Genomic DNA, 11021 nt, shown 5'->3' on the forward strand with positions numbered 1-11021 from the left:
CTATTCAAAATTCTGTAAAAGGTGAACTCAAGAAAATGGAAGGTCAAAGAAATAGCCAGTTTATTATTTTAAAGGGTACTTCTTAAAATTTGCATATTAATAGTTATAGTGGTCACTGTACTTGGATTGCACTATACATAGTAGAGACTTCTCAGAATTTTTAAAAATCCATTAATTAAGAATTGTTTTGACCTCCTCCTCCTCCCTGCCTCATTCTTTACTAGTGTCCGGCTCTTGAGATCTTTTTATCATACAACAGCTTTTTGAAATGATACTGCAAGAAAATACAATTGTGCAGTACTAAAAACCTGCTGTTTAAATTTAGAATAAATCAAGCTGTGGTACTTGAAAATCAATGAAAATGTTTAGATTTTCATATTCTTTGGGGATAACTGAAGATCTTCTCATCCTGTATCCTGAATCACTAAGTAGCATGGAAATAATGTACTCAAGTTTTTAATTGGAAGTAGAAGGCTTCCAATTCTGAAATAAAAACTGATGCAGTGGAAAGTAGTAAGTTGCACAAAAGCATGGGATGGTGTTATTTTTATGGTATATACAGGTTATTTATTTACTCTTTGTTTATTTTGGTATTTGTTTGTAGTATCTGGATGTAGAGTACTTCTCATGTTATTTGAGCTATCTTTCTGTCTACTTTCTAGGGACAGAGGTAGTAAAACCATACACACCTGTATTGCCTTTTTTGCCACTGGATTTCCAAGAACCACCTCGCCATAATGGTGTGCATATATATTTAATGATTAAAATTTATTCCCGTGGACTGTTCACACAGGCACTTGACCACCTACAAATTGGTAAATATGCATTGAGGGGTTTTGTATTCGTTTTTGCAGCAATTGCACCATCTTCAAAGATTCACTGTCTGAGTATTGTGATGTTCTTATTGTTTACCTACCCATACACCAAGACTTAAAACTTCTTTTAAACCTTATTCTCCATTCCCTGAATGTAAAGGCTTGTCCTCACTGTAACTAGGAGTTGCCCATTACAGACAGCTCTCCTGACTGATGTCTGTGAACTGTGTCACGCATTATAGTTGATGGCTTTGATGCCATATGCTCTGAGAACAACTTCTTGTACTTTTGCATAAAGAAAGGAGGTCTGGTTTATGGGACTTAGGGTGCACTTCCTTTTCCATTTCAGATACAGAGGTAGATTTTTAACGCTGACTTTGCAAATGTTTGTGTACTCATATTGTGTAAAATCCATCAAGACAAAACATTTTAATTATACATCTCTTCTTTTAACAAGAATGTTCCTTATGTGAAGTGTATAGTACCTTTCTGAAAGAAACCCTAGTATTACAAAGATGAAGGCAATTTGAAATGGCCTTTAAAAAATCAGAATGCTAATTAGCTTGTTTTCAGCAAATAATGTTTACCTTTTAATTTTTTTATTTTTTAAATAAAGGAGACTATATTTTTGTCAGCAATCCTGAAGGCAACTTCAAGAAGTCGCAAGTTCAAACTTCAGAAGACCTCATTTTATTGGCAGGAGGCACAGGCTTCACACCAATGGTTAAGCTGCTGAATTTTGCTCTGACTGAAGTTAGCTGTCTCAGGTATGTGGGCTTCTTTACACACAAGCCTCAGTGTTAATAAAACAATTAACAAATAAAATGGTATGAAAATATTTTTCTTGAACTTACACCAAAAACTGGCATGCTTTAGGGAAGAATCTGTCAGAAGCTTAGGCAACTTGCACATATTTGGTTACTGGCTACCATCAACATAATGGACCGATTTGCGTTTTGGAATTTAGTTGTGGTGCAAATGAGCTCACTGAGTAGAAACTTCGAGGAGGTTTTTTTTTTAACTAGCTTCACATTTGAGTGTCTTTTTTTAGTATAGCAATGTTACAATATAGATACTGGGTTTTGGACTGAGGAGAGCTGCAACTGTTTGCTTATAGCTTCTCTCTGATACATTAAAATAGTTAGCCTGTGGTTTTCACCTGCTACCCACCAGTAACACATTGTTACCAGATGAGTTCCAGTTTTCACAAAAGACTTGTATGTCACTTATGTAAGTACAGCGTTAAATATTCAAGTGCATGAAAAGATGTGTATTGCATATGCATTCTGTACTCTGTAAAATCTACAGAAGAAAGCACTACTTGTGTTTGGTCAAGGGAATGGGTTTTTCTGTCCTTCAGAACTGTAGAATGAGTACTTCTGCTTTTGAAACAACAGAGGGAGATTAATTGTTCACTTAATCTACATACTAGAGCTACAAAGGATGCCATGTCCTGCAAAAGTTTGTTTCTTTAAAAAACCAAACAAACCCTAAATCCGGACACTATACCTATATTGTTCTATTTCAGCAGTTACATATAATCCTGTTCTGTGAGGAGAGAGACCGTACTGTTCGGCTCTTCCAAAATGTCCTGTATTGTCAGTAGAAAATAAAAAGTGGCTGACTGGCATTGTGAATCCAAAGGATGAGTCGATCATCTGACAAAGTGCTTGGGAGCACATTTTTAGCTCTTTTCAGCACAATTTCTTATGGGAACTCAGTGTTAGTTCAGGGTGCAGCAGCATCTGTTTCCTTACTAGTCACAGTAAATTAATTTTTCCTTCTTGCTGTGGAGGCTGGTTGAATGACTTGAACTGAGACAGGTTCTATTTATACATAAACACTTTAAACCTTTGTTTTTCTGACTGTTCTAGGCAATTTAGTTTCTTGGCCTTATATTTGCTCTTTAACCCTCAGTTTATTATTTGGGAAAGTACTACCAAAGTGTCTTTAATACATGCATGTTTCTCTGTATGACATATGTGTGTGTATATGTATATGTATAAATACAATATATATTATATATATATGTATGTATATATGAACAGTATAAATATAATTTGCATAGAATTATCTTACTTTGCAAAGTAACTGTTGCCATAAGCTTGGATTGCCCATGCTAAAACACAAATTGCAGAAAGCTGAAGAACAACCTGTACAATGACAGACTTGTCACCTTGTCTGGTGACAAAAAGCAACCTCTCTCTGGAGTGCTGGGTGAGTGCTGCTGAAGCTCTGGGGCTGCACTGTGAATGCTGGAGAATCTTCAGCTTCCCTGGGCAGCATTTGCTGTAATGAGCCTGGATAATTGGATTTTCATTCTTACTGTCTAGACAAAGTCTGCCTACTGTCTTGTAAGTCTATTTGTTTCCTATTGTAAATGGGCAAAACAATTTGTTCTCTTCATAGCTGCACTATTCTTTTGTGCATCAAGTCATGATGCTCTTTCTTCAGCCTTGTTTCCTCTTACAGGCCAAATTGTATTTGGCCAAAGTATTAACTATAAAAGAATATTGGTCCTCTATGCTTGCTTTTTAAGATGAGGTTTTTTTGCTCCTTTTTACTGGTTGTGTATAACTGCAGTCAGGTAGGTACATTTCTTAAAAGAAGTCTGAAGCACAAAGGCACTAAACACTAGGTAGGGGGCTAATGGTCTTCTCAATATAGGATGCTTGTAGTCTATTCTTGAGTGTCCTTGATAGTTGTATCTTACTTTGTCTCCAGCTTTTCATTCCTAAATAACCACTCTGTTCTCATATTCACTTTTAATATAGTATCCCACTTTCATCATCATTCTTGTTTGGAAGGTGATTTTTTAACTTGCTGTCTCCTTTTCTTCCTCTTTGTTAAAGTCCTTTGAGGGTCTCTAACTCCTCTTTCTGAACAGTTTTCATAAGACCGTTCATACCAGGTTTTTTTAGTTTATTAAAATCTACACCCTTTGAAGTAGTTTCCAGTATGTTAGATTCACTCTATTTCCTTCCAAAGGGCTGATGAAGCTTCTTATTTGTTATCTAAATTTTAGTCATCATTCTGTCAATCACCTTTTCTTTACTGGTGGGGACCATATCTAAATTTCCACTTCTTCATTTTAGCTGTGCTCTCCCTTATTTCCAGCAAAACTGCAACCAGTTCATTCCAAGTTTGGAGTTTCTCTTCTTTATAGTGCTAAGTACTGAGCAGAACTGCAGCAGATATATTTGTCTACCCCTGGGAGTACTAGTAAGGGTGTCTCAAAACATTGTTCTCCAAATAACCAATTTCTACTTTTGTGCCCAGTGAACAAAATGCATGACTTTCCTATGCACTTTTTATTGACATTTCCCCCACCTGAATAACACTCGATGCTGTGGTGCACCATGGCACCATTGAGAGCACTAGGTTAGTGTAGTTGGCTTTATTTTCCATGTTTTCAGAGAAGTGGCCTGTGGGAAGCATGTAAAGATTCTGGCACATTCTAGCTTCTGAACGGGATGATTTTAGTGTTTAAAGATGTAGCATAGCTGATTTGGGGCTGTTTTGTCTATACCAGGCAAGTTTTCCAAAGCTTGTTCTGTGTGTCTCATTTTCACTTATAATGCATCTGGAAACAAACAAAAAATGTAATTAAAAGGTATCTGTATGATGCATTAAGTTCTGATTCTTTAACAGAAACTATCTGCAGTTAATTTTAGTTGGTTTTTTCTTTTTTTTTTTTTTTTTTAAGGACAGTGAAGCTGATCTTCTTCAACAAAACCGAGGATGACATACTTTGGAGAAACCAACTAGAGCAGTTAGCTCTTAAAGATGAAAGGTAATTTATTCTTGTGGAGAACAACTTGTAACCTCTCTGTGTACAGAACAAGTCTTGGGGCTTAGATTAACAGTACGACTTTGGCACCAGGGCAGATTCTGATTCTGTAAGCTCTTAGCTAACAATATAATGAGGGAGTGCAAGGAGATCCATTGGTCGCAGATGGATAGCAGAAGCTATGTTGTTATGGTCTGTAGGTGCCATGGGAAGCCAGGGATTTGACCTGACAGTGTTTAATAGATGGTTATTGGAGATGATATGTTAGATGAGATGGTTTTTAAAACAGAAGCTTTTTGATGCAGAAGAAAATTTGCCTTAGCCTTAACGATAGGAAGCACAGATACGCAAAAAGGAGCACAGAAGAGAGAGAGGATAATGTACCCCGGGAGCAACATTCCAAATTTAGAGAAGTCTTATAAAAATCTTTTTGGTGTCACTGGTTATGAAAATGTTTATGTAGAAATTCAAAGTTTAATTAGGCTCATTACTTTAATTTTTTCCTTAATAATTGTTGCATTTTGCCCTCAATTACAATGTAATTGCAGATTAAAATGCAAGTAGTGCACATGTAATGTCAACTTAATTCAACAGGCCATAGTTCTGTCAGGAGACACAGGATTATCAGATTACCTTTTAATTTCAGTTACTGTGCTGTTATCACTAGATATATTGTCATTGCTCAGATTTTATGTGATAAAAATATGTTTTGTTTATGGTTAATTCTTAGTTGAATTCTTCCTCAGTAGAAACCGCTTGTTCCTTCACAGCATTGAAGTGAAAAATCAATACTATTTCATACCCTAGTGTTGTCTGGCACATTCAAAGCTTTGTAGTCTAGACACTGTGCAAATTTACAATAAAAGGCTTTTCTCTCTTTCAGTAGGAGCCTCAGATACAGAAGTGCTTGGTTTTTACTTAGTTACTATTCTGTTAGTGAGTTTTTGAAACCAACTGTACTATTTTCTCATTACTGAAATTGTTCTGACATTTTCATGAATTTGGCCAAGCATTCTTATCTCACTACTTTTATATTGAGCTACACCAACATTTGTGTAAGTGAATAATGAAGCAGTAAAATCTGTGCTGAAGTATCATAATTGGTCCCAGATGGGGTTTTTTTGTAAGGTGAAATAGAAAGCTGGAATTTTTAACATTGAAAGATTTGGTTAAATAAATACACGATATTGGAGGTGATTTGACTGACTTGATGAGTAGGAATGACTAAATATCTGTGAGATCTGATACTGCAGTGGGGAGCTGAGCAGAACAGGAAGGTAATCATAGGAAACATCAGTGTCTTGGTCATTAGCATTTTGTGTAGCAGATTTCTAATCTGAGGTAATATTTATGAAATATTCTTCTGCTTACCAGGTTTGAGGTTCAATTCATTCTTTCACAACCAACAAAAGACTGGGTAGGTAGACAGGGGAAGATTTCTTCATCTCTTCTCTCTGAGTTGGTGAAAAGAAGCAGAAAAGACTCCAAGGTGCTTATCTGCATCTGTGGTCCATCACCTTTTACAGAACAAGGAGTACAGTGAGTATTTTAAATGATGAACTGGAAAGTGAGAAATTTTCTAAAATTTGATCACCTAATCAGCTGTAGTGTTTCTGATTTGGTAGTCTTTCAAAAATGGCCTTACGTTGTCTGCTTTACAAGAAAACTTTTAAAATTAAAACAAAAAAAAGGTTTATAAAAAAAACCACCTTGCACCATACTTGAGATATATATTTACATTTATGTGTAGCTAAGTAATATCAGCAATATGTAAGTTTCATGAGTTCTAGTAACTTGTCCAGAACTTTCTAAAAACAGTTCTTTAACTTTTTTTCCCAGGGTTTTAAATGCTGCTTTTAAGTTGATGGTCATAGAAAAGTTGGAATAATAGGAAATAAGCTTTCTTTGTTGGTGTTAGCTTGATAAATTAAGTTACAGAAGTTCAAAGTAGTTGTTCTATCACAAACATCTTTCTTAATTATTTTTTAAACTTAATGCATTTGTGCCTGTACCTAATATTTTCTTATTTTATATGCATGTTTAAAGATAAAAGCTCGTCTAAATTTCTCTTGCCCAGCTTCAAAATATTGAACCAATATGACATCATTTGCATTTCTGCACTCCTGCTGAAGTCAAGGTGTATTGACCAATAATTACACCTCCTCTTGAGAAATCTGAAATAATTCAGATGATATCTGTATTTATTTTTTTGAAATGGTTTTCATTACCCAAAAAGTTCATGTAGTATATCTGAGCTCCTGGGCATTGATTGTTTTCTAAATGCAGTGGTAAAGTTCATTGTGCATGTCTGAATAAAAACAAGGAAGTGGTGCTAAAGTTATGCTTCATCTGTGTCTGTGGTGGGTTTCGAGTTCCAAATATTAATATTACCAACTTGATTTCTGACTTTCAGATATCTGAAGGATCTTGGATACTCCCAAGAAGAGATACACGCTTTTACTGCATAAACCCATATGAGGATATCAATGTTTGTTTGTATAATTCAGTGTTATTTATTTATCTTCATGAATTTAAATAAGTGAGAAACAATTTTGTAAGACTTGAAATTTCACTCTTGGTACCAAACTGTTTCTTGGAAGACATGTATCTTTGAAAAAAGTTTTATACTGTGTTTTATCTTCTTTTTGTAAATATTTTTGCTAATATTTAAGTCATCCAGGGTATTAATTTATTGTAGAGGCAAGCAAAAAAGTATAGTATACATTATGTCTGGTGTTTCATGTTGTTGGTTCATGAGAATTCTTAAACTTACGACAAGCTCTGATTAAGGTTTTGACTTGATAAGGCTTATTATTTCTTACTGTAAAAAGTCCTAAGAGCAATACTGTCTGAAATTAAATATTGCACTGTAACTCAGGTAATCGGTCATTGAAAAATTTCCCTTTTCATCTGATGTCTCTGTTTGACGTGCAAGTGATCCAAATACATTTTTGGCTTTGTAAACAAAGAGGAAAAGTACCTTTGGTAAAATATAAAATTTATATCAAATAAAAAAAATAATGATTTTACATTACTTCATGTATTTCTGCAAATTTTTTTTGTATTTTTAGTTAATAATGTTATAAAGAAAGGTTTCCATAAGCTTAGTACTCCAGCTGAGAACTCAAAATAGAGCCATGGAGTCTTGGTCTCCCACAAAACTTCTCATATGATCACATGACTGTCAGGCATCCCTTGTTATGACGCAATCTGAAGATAAAACAGCACATATAACAGGGTCAGGACCACAGAAATACCTAAAAATAGTTGACAGGTTGCACTAGTATTAAATACGGTTATTTCCATCAGTGTGGTTTTTTACTCCATTATTGGGAGTAATAATGTGTTATCATGAGGCAGTAATCTGCTGCCTAGTAGGATTTTGGAGGAAAAAGCAGTAAAGCAGCTACTCCTGTTCTAGATGTTGTCAGTAGTGTATGTAGGCGTTGTTTTGTGTGACATCTAGTACTGTTTATGTCTTCCTGTTGTGTTGAATGGATATTTCTTCCTCCTAAGAAGCAAGACTTGTAATTGTGCATTAATACATTTATGAAAAATGTCTTAATGATACCCTTTTAAAATTAGGTTAAAATTGCTATCTGACAGTGACTGGCTGTGCTTAACGTCATCTCTTCAGTGCTCCTCTTCAGTTTATTGGACTTGAAGTTAGAAAAGGATGTGGTTGTCAGTTGTTGCCCATAGGTCACAAGTTATTTCAGAAGATTGTAGTTGAGGAGAGTCATAATTTGGTACCTGTAGTGGAGTTTAGTGGAGGGACACTTTGCTTATCTCAGCAGAAAGTTCACTTTGGAGCTTTGAAGAGTTGCTTGTTTTCCCCAGGACTGGCTCTAAAAACTGTAGGCACTTTGAGGATTTTTTAGATGCAGTTTAGGATTAATTGTCATACTTCTAAAAGTCTCAGATTTCGTTTGGAGTTTTGAATAGATCTGTTATTACTCATAACAGATCTTTGTGTGAGTAGCTCAGCAACAAATGGTCATTTGACATTACTTCAAGTTGCTAATCTAGGTGTGATACAACTTGTTAAAAGTGCCTGAAGTGTATCTTTTAAGTTTTAGTTACATTGTTCTAATACTTGAAAGACTTGTTGCAGGTTATAAATTTTGTACTACATTCCTAAAGTGATGGCCACCAGGCTGAGCATCTAAAATCAAGTGGAAATGTTTTTTGAAGGCAGCAGTGCTCATGGTCTGGCTGTTTGCATTAGGAATCATCCCAGCCTTAATGCAGCAGTTAAAATGGAGCTGCTGGCAGTCGGTTTTTTTCTTGTAATTAACCTTTATTGCTGGCAATGTGATCAAACAGGCACAGGACTTTTTGACTAGAAAGCAGCAGAAGGACCTGGGGATGCTCGTTGACAGTGGCTGAACATGATAGGTGGCCAAGAAGGCCAATGGCACCTGGCCTGTATCAGCAGTAGTGTGGCCAGCAGAACCAGGGCAGTGATTGTCCCCCTGTACTCAGCACTGATGAGGCTGCAGCTTGAGTCCTGTATCCAGTTTTGGGCCCCTTTACTATAAGAAAGACATTGAGGTGCTGGAATGAGTCCAGAAGAGGTTAACAAGGCTTGTGAAGGGTCTGGAGAGTGACTCATATGAGGAACAGCTGAGGAGGGAGCTGGGGTTGTTTAGCCTGGAGAGGAGGAGGCTCAGAGATTCTCACTCTACAACTGCCTGAAAGGAGGTTGTAACGAGGTGGGGGTCATCCTCTTCTCCCAGGCAACCACTGACATAATCTCAAGTAGCACCAGAGGAGCTTCTGGCTGGACATCATGAAGAATTTTTTCAAGGGTTGTCAGGTATTGGAATGGACTGCCCAAGGAGGTGGTGTAGTCACCATCCAATGGAATGTTCAAGAAACAACTCGGCATGGCACTTACTGCCATGGTTTAGTTGACAAGATGGTGATTGCTCAAAGGTTGGAGTTGATGGTCTTAGAGGTCTCTTCCACTCTAAATGATTCTGCGATTCTTGCAAGTTTTCCATGTTCATATGTTAGCTGGTGTTGATAAGGTATAGCACAAAGCAAATTGTGTGACTTACAAAAGAAGCAAGAGGAACAAAGTACTTAAAATATTCACTTGAGTGCTTCTAGTAACATTCCTTCAATACAGTGTTCTGTGGTTAGATGAATATCAACATGTTTTACACACAAAACAATTATCTCTGCCTATATAAGCACTACCTTGTAGCCTTTTTTTTCCTTTGTAGGATGATATTGAAAGTACCATGGCTACTTTTGTCAAGTTGAGATACTTTCCCATTCTTTCATCCTTTGCATTATTATGTGTTTAAAAGTTATGGGGCAAGGGGTGAAATGGCAGAAAAAAAATCATAAAGTTTTAAACACCTTACTTACATTTAGTGGTTTTTCTGTCTATTTGATCTCCTCAGAGCAGGATTTAGGTTGAAAACGAGTTGTCTAAAATGACCTGCCTATGGCAGAGCTACATTTCCAAGCTCCTTTTGTAATCACTAGAATTCAAATCAGCACAGCCTGTGCAGGTCTGAGAGTTGGTTCAGCTGTGCTGGAAATGGGATTCAGGGTGCCCAGGGCCATTTGAGATGTTCAGTGGCAAGCCAGACCTATCAACAGCATCTCTTTTTCTTTGTCTGTTTGTTTTTCCTTCAGTTTATGCCTGTCAGACAGTATTTTCTATATCTGAAGCCCAGTTCACTGCTTAAATCTGTCTCAATAACTAGGTCTTTGATCACTAATGATGTAAAGTAATAGCGCTATGAAAGCAGGTTTAGGTTTCTTGGTGTCTTTTTTTTTTTTTAAACTGTCTTCAGGTTTTTCCTGTATATGGTTATTAAAAAATATATATCTGCACTCCTAAAGAATTAATACTTCTATGATTTTCCAGATCTTACTTTAAATGGTCCTATTAAAATAGCTGTTTTCACACAATCAGCAGCAAGAAAAAGCTTACTTCATTTTGTATTCTACAGATATTTAAATCTACTTGGAGCAGGTTTTTCTAGGCTAGCCTGGAGGAATTTGGATTGACAAAACCCCAAACTCTCTGTACCACAGCACTTTCAACTTCTTGAGCAGATATTATAAATATTAAAGTTGCCAATCACTGAGGGGAAAAACCTTGTATTTTTACAGAGCTGTCCTAGAGTATGTGAACACTCTACTCAGAGTCCAAATTTACTTAGTTCTTCTTCAGAGTAAATATTCTGTGGCTCTCTCTACAGTCCTATGAGTATGCAATACAAATTCTCTTAGTTAATTGCCTGCCTTTCATTCTTTGATTTTCCTGTTACTGGATAAATTTCATATTTTCCCAGCTGAAGTTTCAGGGCAGGCCTGCGTGCTTAGTTCCCATGGAAACAGATTACTGTCTTCACACAAACTGGACATGCTGAGTTGCTGTGGCAACACAGGTA

The 11021-nt window shown here is 36.3% G+C and overlaps 1 protein-coding gene across 2 annotated transcripts in view; it reads left to right on the top strand.

Annotated features, from left to right (window-relative positions):
- The window catches only part of LOC121659072 (cytochrome b5 reductase 4), a 32877-nt gene extending 25248 nt beyond the window's left edge, over window positions 1–7629 (top strand). For both annotated transcript variants that reach the window (XM_042016854.1, XM_042016855.1), the window contains 5 exons: window positions 663–815; window positions 1432–1582; window positions 4522–4608; window positions 5980–6144; window positions 7019–7629. In XM_042016854.1, coding sequence (XP_041872788.1) covers window positions 663–815; window positions 1432–1582; window positions 4522–4608; window positions 5980–6144; window positions 7019–7073 — 611 coding nt within the window. In that variant the 3' untranslated portion in view covers window positions 7074–7629. The remainder of the gene's footprint in view (window positions 1–662; window positions 816–1431; window positions 1583–4521; window positions 4609–5979; window positions 6145–7018) is intronic.
- Window positions 7630–11021: the final 3392 nt, after the last annotated feature.

Source organism: Corvus kubaryi, unplaced genomic scaffold (assembly GCF_017639235.1).
Source record: "Corvus kubaryi isolate FWS band 111438036 unplaced genomic scaffold, C.kubaryi_AGA036_p1.0 split3-73, whole genome shotgun sequence".
Classification (NCBI taxonomy): Eukaryota; Metazoa; Chordata; class Aves; order Passeriformes; family Corvidae; genus Corvus; species Corvus kubaryi.